Source organism: Erythrolamprus reginae, chromosome 2 (genome assembly GCF_031021105.1).
Source record: "Erythrolamprus reginae isolate rEryReg1 chromosome 2, rEryReg1.hap1, whole genome shotgun sequence".
NCBI classification, from domain to species: Eukaryota; Metazoa; Chordata; class Lepidosauria; order Squamata; family Dipsadidae; genus Erythrolamprus; species Erythrolamprus reginae.
In genome coordinates this window covers 331,198,948-331,216,649 of record NC_091951.1, presented here as the reverse complement: position 1 = coordinate 331,216,649, position 17,702 = coordinate 331,198,948, and the positions used below count along the sequence as shown (strand labels likewise).

At 39.0% G+C, this 17,702-nt stretch overlaps 1 protein-coding gene across 2 annotated transcripts in view; it reads left to right on the top strand.

Annotated features, from left to right (window-relative positions):
• The window catches only part of EGFLAM (EGF like, fibronectin type III and laminin G domains), a 197,907-nt gene that overhangs the window by 118,650 nt on the left and 61,555 nt on the right, over positions 1 to 17,702 (top strand). For both annotated transcript variants that reach the window (XM_070743426.1, XM_070743425.1), the window contains exons 7-9: positions 6,519 to 6,685; positions 9,882 to 9,997; positions 16,201 to 16,543. In XM_070743426.1, coding sequence (XP_070599527.1) covers positions 6,519 to 6,685; positions 9,882 to 9,997; positions 16,201 to 16,543 — 626 coding nt within the window. The remainder of the gene's footprint in view (positions 1 to 6,518; positions 6,686 to 9,881; positions 9,998 to 16,200; positions 16,544 to 17,702) is intronic.

Genomic DNA, 17,702 nt, shown 5'->3' with positions numbered 1-17,702 from the left:
GAATGCCTTGGTATTGTAAATGAGCTGCATTGTGCAATCGCCATTGTCGGTTCCTCTTGCCAGTAGGGAATTTTTGTAGCTTGTTTGGTGTCATGTCTAAACCGGAATCCTCTAGGACTTGTTTGGTGTCATGTCTAAACCGGAATCCTCTAGGATTGTCTGCCACATGAGCCCCAGTGACCAGTCAGGTCCACAGAGTTGGCCTTCTCCAGGTCCTATTGACTAGACAATGTTGCTTGGCGGGGCCTAGGGGAAGAGCCTTCTCTGTGGTGGGCCCTGCCCTCTGGAATCAGCTCCCCCCAGAGATTCATAACGCCCCCACCCTCCTTGCCTTTCGCAAGAATTTGAAGATGCACTTGTGCCGACAGGCTTGGGGACACTAATATTTACAGTCCCTGCCTATGAATGAATGCTGAATTGAAAGCACGTTGGTGGACTGAATATGACTGTTTTTTAGATTAAATTGGGGGTTTTAGACTGTTTTAGTTTTATTGGATTTCAGAACTGTATTGTTTCATATGTTGTAAGCCACCCTGAATCCTAGGAGAGGGGTGGGATAAAAATATAATCAATCAATCAATCAATTGTTTGTTCCTTGGGAGTCAAGCAAGGATTCAGAATTGAATGCCTTTCTATGTTTGCTTATTCTTTCCCAATTGGGAAGGATTCTTCACAGGCTCATTTTAAGAAGTAGAGGTTCTATCTATTTATCTATCTATCCATCCATCCATCCATCCATTCATTCATTTTTGTCAAACATGTACAAGACAGCAGGTATAAGTATGAACATAGACTTGGACAAAGGAAATGATTCCAAATAAATGGGGACAGTAGGACAGAGATAGTAGGCACACTAGTGCTCTTATGCACATCCTCTTTATGGGCTTCATAGGAATGGGGTGAGGTTCATGGTAGACAATTTAAGGTTGAAGCTGCGAGTTTTTGAAGATGTAACAAAGGAGTCAGGGAGAGCATTCCAGGAATTGATCACTCTGTTGCTGAAGTCGAGTTTGAAGCAGTTTATCTTGAGTTTATATCAATTGTTTGCCTATGTATTATTGAGGTTGAAGCTAAAGAAATCCTTGACAGGTAAAACATCTTAGCAGACAATTTTGTGTACTATGCTTAGATCAGACTGGAGGTGGTGCAGTTCCAAATTGTCCAACCCCAAAATTTTAAGCCTGGTGGCATAACGGATTCTATTATGAGTAGAGGAGTAGTCCAGAGGTATTTCACACTCTTCTTGTGAAATACATCAGGAGAGGCTCAATAGTATTAATGTCCAAAGTAAAGTGTGGATTACAGGCAGATGAGCTGTATTCGAGAACTGGTCTGGCAAAGATTTTCCATAATGAGAGGAAATAGAATTCTTTATTGGCCAAGTGTGATTGGACACACAACAAATTTGTCTTGGTGCATATGCTCTCAGTGTACATAAAAGAAAAAGATACATTTGTCAAGAATCATGAGGTACAACACTTAATGATTGTCATAGGGGTCAAATAAGCAATGAAGAAACAATCAATATTTAAAAAAATCTTAGGATACAAGCAACAAGTTACAGTCATACAGTCCTAAGTGGGAGGAAAGGATGATAGGAATAATGAGAAAAAGCTAGTAGAAATAGAAGTGCAGACTTAGTAAAAAGTTTGACAGTGTTGAGGGAATTATTTGTTTAGTGGAGTGATGGCATTTGGGGGAAAAAACTGTTCTTGTTTCTTGGTGTGCAGTAAATAAATCACAATCATCTAGAAAATAAAGAGAACTATTAAAGAGTTTAAAGAAAGGGGAACAGACATTCTTAATTATGAGAAAAAGAGGAATCCTTTGGGGTTTGGAACCACATGAAAAGCCGAGTAGTCAAATAGTTAAGTGACCCTTAGTGGATCAAGGGGATTTGTTTGGAGAAATTTCTTTAAGAAAAAGAAGACAATATTTTACAGTTGAGTCACTTTGGTAAGTCTGTTTTACAGAGATGTAGGTTTATTTTATTTTTATTTATTTTACAAAAGATTCTTTTTGTTGTCTCCTGTAGCTGGAGAAATTGGTTTCTCAAGTTCACAGAACTAGACAAAGCTGAAACAAACAGTTCCAAAATTGCTCTCTTTTTGATTTCAGAGTACGCCCTTCTTGCTCAATAGAAATGACCTTCAGATGATTAAATCATTTTTATATTAACTGATTAGAAAAAGCCAGATGAGTCTATTTTGACAGCATCTCTGGGCTACAAACAAACAACCCCCCCTCCAAATATCTCTCTTGTGCTGCAGTTTTTATTAGAATGCTTCCAAAAAATGTTTGCAGCTGGTTTCTTATGTAAACAATAGTACATTTAAAACTTGAAGTTATTTCCTGCAGTAAATATTTCAAGGATACCAGACTAAACGGGATAGCAATTTAGTTTTATGCCTTTCAGTGTCTGTTACGTTCAGCCATTTCCGTAGGAACGACTTTAGCAAGTTCAAGGGAGCAAAAATTGCAGTTTTGTCATTTATATTGAAGAGTTGCAGAAACAATCCCATGGGGAAAAGGGTAACCTCTTCTTTCTATTTATCCCTGTAATGCTGAGTGCTCAGCACTGCTAGAATGTTCACATGTCAGTAATTTTGTTTTTCCTCTGCAAGCATACAGCAAGTTTGACTCCTAAATCCTTTGGGTCTGCTTTGGATTTAGCCTTCTTTCTGGACACCAGAAATTTAAAATATAGGGCAGTGATGGCAAACCTATGGATACAGGACCGCCTTCTGCCGCACGAATCCCAGCATCCGATTAGGTCCCACAGAGTTGGCTTTCTCCAGGTCCTGTCAGCTGACAATGTCACCTGGCGGGGCCTAGGGGAAAAGGCTTCTCTGTGGGGGCCCCTGCCCTCTGGAATAAGCCTCCCCCAGAGATCCGCCCTGCCCAAACCCTCCTCGCCTTTCCAATGACACAGGCTTAGGGTCATTAGACCCCAGCCTCTAGCCATTGAATGTTTAATATGTTTGGTTGTAGAATAGAATAGAATAGAATTTTATTGGCCAAGTGTGATTGGACACACAAGGAATTTGTCTTGGTGCATATGCTCTCAGCGTACATAAAATAAAATATACATTTGTCAAGAATCATGTGGTACAACACTTAATGATTGTCATAGGGGTCAAATAAGCAATGAAGAAGCAATATTAATTAAAATCTTAGGATATAAGCAACACGTTACAGTCATACAGTCAACATGGGAGGAAATGGGTGAAAGGAATGATGAGAAAAACTAGTAGAATAGAAGTGCAGATTTAGTAGAAAGTCTGACAATGTTGAGGGAATTATTTGTTTAGTAGAGTGATGGCGTTCGGAAAAAAAACTGTTGTTGTGTCTAGTTGTCTTGGTGTGCAGTGCTCTGTAGCGACGTTTTGAGGGTAGGAGTTGAAACAATTTGTGTCCAGGATGTGAGGGGTCAGTAAATATTTTCCCCGCCCTCTTTTTGACTCGTGCAGTATACAGGTCCTCAATGGAAGGCAGGTTGGCAGCAATTGTTTTTTCTGCAGTTCTGATTGTACTGAATGATACTTAATTTTCATAATGTTTTTAGTAAATTACCTATATTAATTGGATCCGATTGTAATTTGTATATTGTTTTATTGACATGTTGTGACCCGCCCCAAGTCCATGGAGAGGGGCAGCATACAAATCCAATTAATAAATAATAAATACGGTAAATAAATTTGAGGGCACGTGAGGTGTTGCCCCATGATAGCCCAAGCATGCAAATGTGTGTTGGCCAGCTGATTTTTGGGCTTCTTTTCGGCCACTTTGGCTCTCCCCAGGTTTCAGGAAAGCCTAAAATTTGGGGACAGTGAAAAACAGCCCAACGGCCCAAATGGGAGTTCATTTCCAAACTTCCAGTTGGCCCGTTTGGCCCTTTTTCACTCTCCCCAGGCTTCAGGGGGCTTTCCTGAACCCTGGGGAGAGTGAAAAACAGCCCAAGGGGCCTACCGGAAGTTACCAGAGCTAATATACGGCAAAATCATTCATGGCACCGGACCAGATTATCTCAGCGACTGCCTTATGCTGCACGAATCCCAGCGACCAGTTAGGTCCCACAGAGTGGGTCTTCTCCGGGTCCCGTCAACTAAACAATGTTGTTTGGCGGGGCCCAGGGGAAGAGCCTTCTCTGTGGCGGCCCCGGCCCTCTGGAACCAACTCCCCCCAGAGATTAGAATTGCCCCCACCCTCCTTGCCTTTCGTAAGCTGCTTGAAACCCACCTCTGCCGCCAGGCATGGGGGAATTGAGATACTCTTTCCCCCTAAACCTTTACAATTTTATGCATGGTATATATGGTTTTCATAATAATGGGTTTTTAACTGTTTTTAGTATTGGATTATTATTATATGCTGTTTTATTAGTGGTGTTAGCTGCCCCGAGTCTGTGGAGAGGGGCGGCATACAAATGGACCCGTTCAATTTTGTCAATATCTTTTTGTAGGTGAGGTCTCCAGAACTGAACACAGTATTCCAAATGAGACCACATTTGGAGTACTGTGTTCAGTTCTGGAGACCTCACCTACAAAAAGATATTGACAAAATTGAACGGGTCCAAAGACGGGCTACAAGAATGGTGGAAGGTCTTAAGCATAAAACGTATCAGGAAAGACTTAATGAACTCAATCTGTACAGTCTGGAGGACAGAAAGAAAAGGGGGGACATGATCGAAACATTTAAATATGTTAAAGGGTTAAATAAGGTTCAGGAGGGAAGTGTTTTTAATAGGAAAGTGAACACAAGAACAAAGGGACACAATCTGAAGTTAGTTGGGGGAATGATCAAAGGCAACATGAGAAAATATTATTTTACTGAAAGAGTAGTAGATCCTTGGAACAAACTTCCAGCAGACGTGGTTGGGAAATCCACAGTAACTGAATTTAAACATGCCTGGGATAAACATATATCCATTGTAACATAAAATACAGGAAATAGTATAAGGGCAGACTAGATGGACCATGAGGTCTTTTTCTGCCATCAGTCTTCTATGTTTCTATGTTTCTATGTTTCTATCACTGTTATATGACTAGTGGGTCTCAAACTCTATTGACTTGCTTTGATCTCAAACTTTCCAAGGAATATTAATATCGGTTTTCGACTTTGTTGGCATGTACAGCTTTCATATTTGGTAGCTCATTGGACCTTTCTTTCATTAGCTAGCAATCATTTTGTTAGTTTGCACAAAAGAAAGTTGAAAAACGATACCAAACATTCCATCAGCAGAGCCCTTCTTTTCTTGGTACGTTTCCATTCCAGCTGACCAGCATAACAGGAGTCTTGACTTGGCCTTTGAGTGGCACTTTGCTCCCAGCAGTACACCAGACCAGCAAAAAGAGATTAATGACTGGGGACATTATAATATATATAATTCAATTAACTTTAAAATGCAATTACATTCAAATTAATTCAACAGAGTTAAATGTGATTTTGGCCTATAATTGTAATTTTTCTTCTTCTTTTACATAAACATGTACTTTGTGATAATTTATTGATGGGTTTTTGGAAATGCTTAAAAAAAAACCTTGTGACCGATGTTTGTATTACACTATTCATAAGAATCCATCTGGAATTGGGCGGCTTATAAATCTAATAAAATAATAAATAAAATAAACATTTTAAGCACTGATGCCCAGGTTTTCTTCTTTTCTCCTTCCTGTTCTTTTTTCTTTTTCTGTTTGGCTCATTTTAGTTTAATTTTTTTTATTTATTAGATTTGTATGCCGCCCCTCTCCGCAAACTCGGGGCGGGTCACAGCAACAATAAAATAATGTACAATAAATCTAATAATTTAAAAAACACTAAATAAACCATATTAAAAGCAAACATAACACTCAAACATACCATACATAAACTGTATAGGCCTGGGGAGATGTCTCAATTCCTCCATGCCTGACGGCAGAGGTGGGTTTTAAGGAGTTTATGAAAGGCAAGGAGGTTGGAGGCAGTTCTAATCTCCAGGGTGAACTGGTTCCAGAGGGTCAGGGCTGCCACAGAGAAGGCTCTTCCCCTGGGTCCCGCCAAACGACATTGTTTAGTCGACGGGACCCGGAGAAGGCCAACTCTGTGGGACCTAACCGGTCGCTGGGATTCGTGCGGCAGAAGGCGGTCCCGGAGATATTCTGGTCCGATGTTTTAAGTCTGTGGGCAGAAACTGCTTTATTGTACCGATCACATGCAGATTGCTGAGGGCCTTTTCAGATGGTGGATGTGTTATCAGTGTTTTAAATAAATAACTCTTCTGTGGTTATTGTTGTTGCTGTTGTTGTTTTGCATGAAGTAGGAATGGGATTCTGAGGTTTAATTCTTTATGCTTACCAAAATCGAAACAATCAAGAGACACCATTGAGCGTAAAACGGTTAAATCATGTAATTAAATTTCACATTCACCATTCATATTAGAATAGCAAATTTAGCAAATGTTCAATATTGGCAAATTTTGGGCTCATGCTAATTGACTAAGCTCGCTTTAATTACATTTTGGGCTCTTTGTTCATCCCAATCAGACCCGATTTTGATACCAATTGGACAGCAATTAGAGAGCAGATCCAGATGGACTCTATGATCCTGAAGGGGCTAACTCCAAATGACAAGTATCAGTTTGCCATCCGAGCTACAAATTCATACGGATCCAGCCTGCCAAGCATTGCTAGTGATATAATCAGGATGTTCCGTGAGTAGACAACTTTACTTATATTGCTGAGCGCTGAAATTGTTGTGGCTAGTAAAATAACTTTCCCTGGCTAATTGACTATTTTAAAAAATTAGCTTTCCCTGCTCCCTTCATTGACTCAACATCTGAGTTTTGGGAAAGCCAAAATTATCCTTCTTCTTTCACTATTTCATAGTCAAGCATGGCACATATGGGGAACAATAACTCTTTGCTGAAACATATTAAATATTGCATAGGATCCATATAAGTAATGATTCTTTAGAAATAAAAGATAGAATAAAAGCAAGTTCCCAAATAATTAGAGCTGTAGCATTAAGAATTAAGGTTTTTTTTAAAAAAAAGAATTCAACCTTCTTTTAATTAATTTCTTTATCTTTTTTATCCTTTTTATTTCCTTTGCTTTTTATTCTGGTATCATTAGACTCGATGTCATAATATCACAGATTGTTTTGATTATTTTGTTTTCTTGTGCTCAAACTTAACTTTCAAAGAGAATGTTTATGGAAACCTCTTAAAGATATCATAGTCATTTATAGTTTTGCCCAGAAGGTCATAAATCCTTGTGACTGGGTGCACATTTTTTTCCTGACATCTTGTTTTATCTGTGGATGAAAATATTTTCAGAACTTTCACACAGAACTTTCACAACTAAGGGTGAGACATTTGATGTACTACAGTTGTTAGGCTATTTTCTAAGGCAAGTAAACAATGGTTGGTTCCCAAAATATTGATCTGTTACTGAAAAAATCTAATGTAACCTTTTCCTTAAACCAATCCACTTGAGGGATCAGAGAAGCTGATTTGATTCACAGTGACTGGTGTTTACGCAAAACAATGGGCAGCTAAGAAGTTTAACCTGCCCTAGTGACATTTCTACTGCAATCCTTCTTAAAGAGATTATTAATTTCCTTTTATGCCTATGGAAAATAGTAACAATTATTTTTGGAAACGTGGCTAACAAAGAAGAAAAAAACCTGCCATTCACCAGTTATTCTGTTTTATTCAGTCTTTAGCATAAGGGGAATGTGAATGCATAACAATATCTATATATAACGCAGCCGCGAGAGCCATCGTGGGGCTTCCCAGATTCTCCCACGTATCTTCAACACTCCGTGGCCTGTATTGGTTGCCAATCAGTTTCCGGTCACAATTCAAAGTGTTGGTCATGACCTTTAAAGCCCTACATCGCATTGGACCAGACTATCTCCGCAACCACCTGCTACCACACGAATCCCAGCGGCTGATAAGGTCCCACAGAGTTGGCCTTCTCCAGGTCCCGTTGACTAAACAATGACGTCTGGCAGGCCCCAGGGAAGAGCCTGCCCTCTGGAACCAACTCCCCCCGGAGATTAGAACTGCCCCCACCCTCCTTGCCTTTCGTAAACTACTTAAGACTCACCTATACCACCAGGCATGGGGGATTTGAAACATCTTCCCCAGGCTCATTATAATTTATGTTTGGTATGTATGTGCTGTTTGGTTTTTAATTATGATAGAGTTTTTAGTTATTTTTAATATTAGATTTGTGCCATTATAATATTGTTTTTATCGTTGTTGTGAGCTGCCCCGAGTCTTCGGAGAGGGGCAGCATACAAATCTAATAAATTGAATTGAATTGAATATATTCAATTAAAATGTCCTTGATATTTACGTTACGAATGTTCAGCCTTTCTGTATCATTCCATCATACTAAATGGCATTTTGCAAATAAAAATAGCAATGAAAGTAAAATACTTTGGTGAGCACACTTTCTAGTATAAGGAGTAAAATTTATTTGGCGACAGATGCTACAGGACATGAGCATAGCAGGGCTGTTACACATATCCAATGGTTTAGTAAAACTAATTAGTAACATTAATGTTTCCACTCCCAAGGCCAACAAGTTTAGTCACTGGATGCTGAGACATATCTTTTCATTTTTTGATAGCCATTAGACAGAATCTCCCTGAGTAGGCCAAATTCGATTACTTTCCAAATATGACTAACTTCTGATATTAACTCTTTCATAAGGTGGCTTTGGAACTTTTTGAAGTTCTTGAACTGAATTGCCTCCTAAATTAGTAACAGCAAAAGGGTTACCTGGGTTCTTGCTACTTAGAATAGATAGATAGATAGATAGATAGATAGATAGATAGATAGATAGATAGATAGATAGATAGATAGATAGATAAAAATAAATAAATAAATAATAAAATTGTTAGTATGGATAGTTTTTTTCTCAATACCTATTGTAGAGTCCCTCCACATCCTTAATTATGGCTACAGGGCTACACAGATGGAGGTGTGCCTGAAAACTGCTAATGTTCATTGCAAACTGAAGATCTGTACAAAAATAAATTCCAGTGAGCTATGGGACGTCCTCCATGGAATTTTTACAACATTTGATCATTCAACAATTAAATATATTTCCTTTTCGATTAATGCATGCAAGCCCAAAACTCACCCCTTTTGCCAGCCGAAGCACCCGTTTTTGTGCTGCTGGGATTTCCTTGAGGCTCCCCTCCATGGGAAACCCCACCTCTGGACTTCCGTGTTTTTGTGATGCTGCAGGGGAATCCCAGCAGGGTAATTACAGCAGTGCAAAAATGAGTGCTTCGCTAGCAACTGAAGTCCGGAGGTGGGGTTTCCAAGCGAGGGGAGCCTCAGCGAAATTGCAGCATCGCAAAAACACGGAAGTCCTCGAAACCCCACCTCCGGACTTCCGTTGCCAGCGAAGCACCCATTTTTGCGCTGCTGGGATTTCCCTGCAGCATCGCAAAAACACGGAAGTCCGGAGGTGGTGTTTCCCATGGAGGGGAGCCTCAGGGGAATCCCAGCAGCGCAAAAATGGGTGCTTCGCTGGCAACAGAAATCCGGAGGCGGGGCATCCCGGTGGCGGCGGCTTGGGTTTGTAAGGTGAAAATAGTTTGGAAGAAGAGGCAAAAAAATCTTAAACCCCAAGTTTGTATCTCGAAAAGTTTGTATGACGAGGGGTTTGTAAGACAAGGCATCACAGTATAAGTCATTGCTATTGCTCTCCTACCCTACCCTACTCTACTCTACTCTACTGTATTCTATTCTGTTCTGTTCCGTTCTGTTCTATTCTATTTCCAAAGACATTTCTTGAAAAATGCCAGTTTTACTGCAGTTGCCTTATGTAAAAATGACAGTATATCAAAAACATACATTTGTGACTATGCCAGTTTTATCTTCTCAGACCCAGAAGTGTTAGGGAGTGGAAGCTACGGACATCCATACATGACTGAGTCTGGAAATGGTGATGATGATGGGATTGGCATGGATGATTCAGACTATGACATTTATATTGATGAGGTACGTCTCCCTCTGGCATTTTGGTTGCTGAACGTTTTCAGTGCAGTATTTAAACAAGGATACCTAAATAGAGATCAAATGCAAGGGTATCGACAAATATAGGCTCCGAGGCTATATTAAGTATTTGTTTGCAGTCTGAACATTTTCTTTCTTCTCTGATCCTCTGCAGCCTTTGATTTCCCCCCCCCCCAAACATATTTGTTTTCACTGAAACAAACCAAACAAGGGGGAAGAGAGTAATTGCTTCAAAGAAAAGCTAAGCAGAGTTTTCCTTTACGCAACCGAAGCCTGCCTTTTGCATAACTTCTGTTTTATTTATACCAGGGATGTCAAACTCTATGTCAGGCAGAAGCCAATTTAGTTGGGATTTTTTCGCCTGCCACACTTTATACTGTAGTCTTTTAATGTGCATTTTTTTTACTGTAGGAAGCTTGAACTAGGAATTGCAAGAGAGCTGTATGTATGTAGCAGTGAAGGGCTACCAAATTTTTTGCTACCGCACTGCGGGCATGGCTTATGCAGGACTAAATTCTCCTCCTCTTTCTAGTAGCTGAAGTTAGTAGAGGAAGAAAGAAATTATTCCTTTTTCCCTATTTTTAAAATTGCAGTAGTGCAGTATGTGGCAGCTACACAGGCCACCTCTGTCATTAGATAGAATGAGACAGTAAACTCAGGTGATGGATGTTAATGGGGCAGGAGCAATACCAAGACTCCGGAAGCAAGAACAGCCTGATTTGGGACACCTTAAGGTAGTGTGTTACCTTCAGGTGTAGTAGAGGACACTTTTCCATTGGCAATGTTGCGTAGTCAGCTCAGTTGTTAACCTACTTGGGCTTGTTTTTGTTATTTGCATCAAAGACCTTCTTTCTGGGAAATTAGATAGTTGTTATCGTTTAAATATAAATAGTCCTCAACATACAACAGTCTTCGGAGATGGGCGGCAAGTCTAAATAATAATAATAATAATAATAATAATAATAATAATAATTATTATTATTATTATTATTATTATTATTATTATTATTATTATTATTAATTAGAATTGTTTTATTTTATTTTATTTTATTTTATTTTATTTTATTTTATTTTATTTTATTTTATTTTATTTTATTTTATTTTATTTTATTTTATTTTATTTTATTTTATTTTATTTTATTTTATTTTATTTTATTTTATTTTATTTTATTTTATTTTATTTTATTTTATTTTTTATCTATTAGATTTGTATGCCTCCCCTCTCCGTAGACTCGGGGCGGCTCACAGCAGTGATAAAACAATATACAATAGCAAATCTTATATTAAAGTCTAAAATAACAATTTTACATTAAAAGCCTAAAACCCCATTATATAAAAAGCATACACATAAATATACCATACATAAAACTATTAAATAATAGTTAATTAAATAATAAAATTATTATTATTATTATTATTATTATTATTATTATTATTATTATGTGACCATTCAAAGTTACACCAGTGAAAAAAGTGACTTACGACCGTTTTTCATACTTACAACCGTTGTAGCATCCCCATGATCACATGATTGAATTTCAGCAACTGGCTCACATTTATGATGGTTGCATTGTCCCAGAATCACGCGATTCCCGTCTTGTGACCTTTCTGCCAAGCAAAGTCAAGAGAGGAAGCAGATTGACTTAACAAATGTGTGACCAACTTAACAAATGCAGTGGTTCATTTAACAACAGTGGCAAGAGAAGTCATACAATGGGGGGAAATCACTTATTGCCTTGCTTAGCAACAGAAACTTTGGGCTCAGTTGAGGTAGGAAGTTGAAAACTCCCTGTATAGAGAAAAGTATGTAAAGAAAAAATGTACCAATTGCATTTGTAAGAAAAAGAAAACTATCAGGGACCGCCTTCTGCTGCATGAATCCCAGCGACCAGTTAACTAAGCAATGTCGCCTGGCGGGACCCAGGGGAAGAGCCTTCTCTGTGGCGGCCCCAGCCCTCTGGAACCAACTCCCCCCAGAGATTAGAACGGCCCCCACCCTCCTTGCCTTTCGTAAACAACTTAAAACCCACCTCTGCCGCCAGGCATGGGGGAATTGAGATCCTCTTTCCCCCTAGGCCTTTACAATTCTATGCATGGTATGTATGTATGTATGTATGTTTGGTTTTTATATTAATTGATTTTTAATCATCAATACCAAATTACTATTGTACACTGTTTTATTGTCGCTGTTAGCCGCCCCGAGTCTCTGGAGAGGGGCGGCATACAAATCCAATAAATAAATAAAATAAATAAAAAACAAGTATTTTGAAAACATTTTACATTTCAAAACATTTTCAACTCCAAAGTTAGAGGCTGCAGATAGCATCCCGATTTCCACTCTCCTTATTCATTCAGAGAAACAATGAATATACTGTTATCTTACCATAATATTCCTGAAGGACAGGCCAAACTTCACAGCCATGAAGATATGATAGGATAAGGGAGATGTGTGAAGCTGCTTTACCCTGAGTGTGTGTGTATGTGTGTTTTCTGGGGGCAGTCATTTCAAGATCTTGGACGAAAATATTTCCCGTATGAGATGCTTTGAATAGAGATATTATGGCTTTTTTTACAGGTATGTGTTTTCCTGAGCTATATCTCTTTAAGTAGATCAACAGACGATTCAAAGTTATTGTGCTTTTTGAGAAAGAATATTACTTTCCTTACTGCTATTTATGTTCCATGGCAATAAAAAAACCCTGCAATAATTTTAGCTTTTTAAAGTCACAGACAGTAGACCACACTGAAGTTCCTATCCATCACTTCTTTAACTGACAGAAATATGTCGCTCAAGTTGCTGGATCCTATTCTGTCACAATAATTAGACCGGTAAAGTGATACAGTCCTTAAACTTTAATGCGGGAGAAGTAAGGAAAACAGATGCAAATCTCAGGGGTGTATGAAACCATGTGAAATAATGGAAAACATATTCATTGGGGACAAAACCGGCAATGCATACTTGGTTAGAACTCTGAGCTCTTTCCCAGGTCTAGCACAGGCCTAATGTTCTCTCAAAAGGCCCATATTTTTTAAAAAAGAATGTTAAAGTGTTATTTTTTTAAAAAAAATTGCTAAACTGGTGTACAGTGTTCCCTTAACTTTCGCGGGGGATGCATTCTGAGACCACCCATGAAAGTCGAATTTCCGCAAAGTAGAGATGCGGAAGTAAATACACTATTTTTGGCTATGGACAGTATCACAAGCCTTCCCTTAACACTTTAAACCCCTAAATTACCATTTCCCATTTCCTTAGCAACCCTTTAGATTATTACTCACCATGTTTATTTATTAAAGTTTATTTTAAAAAATATTTATTACAGGCGGACAAAAGTTTAGCGATGACATATGACATCATCGGCGGGAAAAACCATGGTATAGGGGGAAAACAGCGAAGTATTTTTTTAATTAATATTTTTTAAAAAACATGGTATAGACTTTTCGCGAAGTTCGAACCCGTAAAAATCGAGGGAACATTATATATGAAGTATGTCTTCTTCATAAACTTTTGAGAAAACACTGATCAGACATTACATGGTCAGATATGTGTCAGGGAATATACCCATAGCAAATTAAACTCTGAGGCAAGCAAGTTCCTCAAAGAACAGGTTTATTGGACATATCATATTGGCACAGACTGGGGGAAACCGACTCTAAATATTTCTGCGGTTTTCACCTAATTAAAAGTTTGCCTTTGGCAAATCCTTGAAGATCTCTACCGGCAGGCTTGGGGACCATGAGTGTTGAGAGCTAACACCAGCCAGTGCTATGAGTAGCTAGTTCCAGTTGGATGAATGTGGATGATTGTGTTTTAGGATAAATGGGGTTTTATAATTTTTAGGGTTTTTAATATTAGATTATTATACACGTTGTATTGTATTTATTATGTTGTACGCTGCTCTGATTTGGCAGATAAATCTAAATAAGTAAGTAAGTAAGTTATACAAATCGATGGTGAGACCACACTTGGAGTACTGTGTACAGTTCTGGTCACCACATCTCAAGAAGGATATAATGGAACTGGAAAAGGTGCAAAAAAGGGCAACAAGAATGATCAAGGAAATTGAGCACCTCCCTTATGATACCAGGTTGCAATGCCTTGGTCTCTTCAGCCTTGAAAGATGGCATTTAAGGGGTGACTTGATCGAAGTGTATAAAATCCTGCATGGGATAGAAAAGCTGGATAGAGAAAAATTATTTTCTCTATCACACAATACCGAGGGGGCACTCCCTAAAGCTCATAGGTAAGAACGTGAGGACAAATCAAGGGAAATATTTCTTCACCCAGGGGGTCTTTGGTTTATGGGATTCACTTCCAGAAGAGGTGGTGACAGCTGTCAGCCTTGATACCTTCAAGACAGGATTAGACAGATTCATGGATGCCAAGTGTATCGGTGGTTATTGAAACGGATGTCCATATGCCGCCTCTATGTTGGTTGAGGCAGGCCGGATTCCCGTAAGTACCATTTGTTAGGGGTCAGGGGAAAGGGAGAGTTTTGCCTTCTCTTTCTGCTCAAGATCCCCATGGACAATTGGTGGGCCACTGTTTAACACAGAATGCTGGACTCAATGGGCTTTGGCCTGATTCAGCATGGCTCTTCTTATGTTCTAAGTAAGGTAGGTTATTTCCCCTTTCCCAAGCAATCAGTGAAATGTTCCAAACAAGGTACTCCTCCTCTTTTTCAGCCACCTATAGAAATGTTCTTGGTTCTCAGGGGGAACTACACTGCTCAAAAAAATAAAGGGAACACTTACACAACGCAATATAACTCCAAGTAAATCAAACTTCTGTGAAATCAAACGGTCCACTTAGGAAGCAACACTGTTGACAATCAATTTCACATGCTGTTGTGCACATTCAACTTTGTACAGAACAAAGTATTCAATGGGAATATTTCATTCATTCAGATCTAGGATGTGTTCTTTGAGTGTTCCCTTTATTTTTAAAACAGTATATTTTGTTTTGGCTACAAAACCTCAGCTATCTCTAGTCCCCCCTCCTGACTGAGACCATCTTGGAGGCTTCAGTATTGCCAGTATGTTTATGGAAGCCAAGTATTTTTTCTCTTCTGCAGTCCCGGCCAAGATAGCTTTGAAATCCAGTGTCCCAGTGATTGGTGGAGAGTTTAAATTGTAGAATAAAGGCAATGTCATGAGCCATGGCATATACAAATAATTATCAGAACGTTTTTCAGTTATGGTTAGGAGGATGTGAAGATGAACACTTAGTCAGTATTCTGGCTCAAATTAATTAAAGCTTTCTTCTTCTTAAGAGATGACACAGTAGGACGCTCCTTTCCTAGAAGTTTGGCAGCAAATCATTCTACTGCTCTCATATCAGTTTGAGTACGAGACCGCCTTCTGCCGCACAAATCCCAGTTAGCTCCCACAGAGTTGGTCTTCTCTGGGTCCCGTCGACTAAACAATGTTGTCTGGTGGGACCCAGGGGAAGAGCCTCCTCTGTGGCGGCTCTGACCCTCTGGAAACAGCTCCCTCCAGAGATTAGAACTGCCCCCACCCTCCTTGCCTTTCATAAACTCCTTAAAACCCACCTCTGTCATCAAGCATGGGGGAACTGAAACATCTCCCCCTGCCTATGTAGTTTTTGTGCATGATATGACTGTATGTATGTTTTTATATACAGTAGTACCCCTAGATACGAGCATAATTCGTTCCATAAGGGAGCTTGTATCTCGAGGCAACTCGTATCTGGAACAAATAACTTTTCCCCCCTCCGAGATAACCAAAAGCAAGGATTCTTGCACCACCTAGTGGACGCTTGGCTCGTATCCCGAATTTGAGCTCGGGAGTAGAACAGAAATGTCTCTCCCCTCGTGGCTCGTATCTTAAAATACTCGCATGTAGAGCAGCTCGTATCTAGAGGTACTACTGTATTGGGGTTCCTTGCTTTTTAGACTTTTAAATGTACTATTGTTACTTTAGATTCTAACTATTAGATTTGTCATTATATATTGTTTTTATCATTGTTGTGAGCCGCCCCGAGTCTACGGAGAGGGGCGGCATACAAATCTAATAAATAATATTAATTATTATTATTATTATTATTATTATTATTATTATTATTGCATATTATTATCCTACCCATGGTTAACATTTAACTGTAAGAATTGTAGTATTGATCTTTGACCTTACTAAACACACTTTTTAAAATGCTTTTTTTTTGTCATTAGCTCAAACCACTTCCTACCGTCCAAGGAGGCAATACAAATTTTTTGGTTGAAAGCAACCTAATACAAGAATCTAATGCAGAACTCCTTTCCGGGCTGCTTTCACCTACTACGTATCCTGTCACTGCTATGGCAACAACTACATTCCTACCAGGCACTACAATCCCTTCCAGCAATACTGCTAAGGCCATCAGGAAGAACAGCAAGACTTCAGTTGTACGACAATCCGATCAGTCCTGCGATGCAACCATCTGCTCCACCAACAGCTTTTGCATCAATGATTACGAGCAGGGCGGCTCTCGTTGCCACTGCAACCTTGGCAAAGGAGGGGAGAGTTGTTCAGAAGGTTGGTTTGCTTGGAAAGCTTTGGTAACTCTCTGCACATCCTGAAGATGTCTTTGTTCAGGGCAGGTTTGCAGAGCAGCATTTCATATATTTGATTTGACACTTTAGTGCATTTAGAAATGTAAGAAGAACCATAACTGGGAAAGACACAGCTGGCTGTTGGGCAGATGGTGGGAATCACAAAAACCTAGAGGGAACTTAATTCATATCTACTATCTAGGTTGAGCAAACAGCATACCTTTTGAGAGGCAATATAATTTAATGACCAGCTGCTTAGGTCAAAAAACACCAAGAAATGGCTTCTTTTAATTGTATCCTGATTGTGAGTTTCCTAAGAATAGAGGCATTTCCTAACAGAATGCCTCTATTTTATGAATGTTCAAAGTCAGCATCATAGGTTTGTTTGGGGGGGTTGGGGGGGGTCCCAGATTTGGCTTGATTTCTGAATTCCCATAACTTTTTCCAGTATCTCTATAATTTGGCCATGCACTTTTCCCCCCCTTAAAGCAAAGTACTGATTTGAAGCTTTGACATTTTAATGAGGAACCGACTAAAGCTGTTGTTCTAAAAGACTGCACATAGAAGGATGGGGAAAAGATGTGATTCTTCAAACTTTTGGAAGGAAGGGACAAATTAGGAACATTTAAGCAGTTGACATTGACTCTTAAAATCTAATGCTAAATATACCAAGATTATATTGTAATCTAATATTTAGAAACATAGAAACATAGAAGATTGACAGCAGAAAAAGACCTCATGGTCCATCTAGTCTGCTCCTATGCTATTTCCTGTATTTTATCTTAGGATGGATATATGTTTATCCCAGGCATGTTTAAATTCAGTTACTGTGGATTTACCAACCACGTCTGCTGGAATTTTGTTCCAAGCATCTACTACTCTTTCAATAAAATAATATTTTCTCATATTGCTTCTGATCTTTCCCCCAACTAACCTCAGTTTGTGTCCTCTTATTCTTGTGTTCACTTTCCTATTAAAAACACTTCCCTCCTGAACCTTATTTAACCCTTTAACATATTTAAATGTTTCGATCATGTCCCCCCTTTCCCTTCTCTCCTCCAGACTATACAAATTGAGTTCATTAAGTCTTTCCTGATAGGTTTTATCCTTAAGACCTTCTACCATTTTTGTCTTCCATCTTT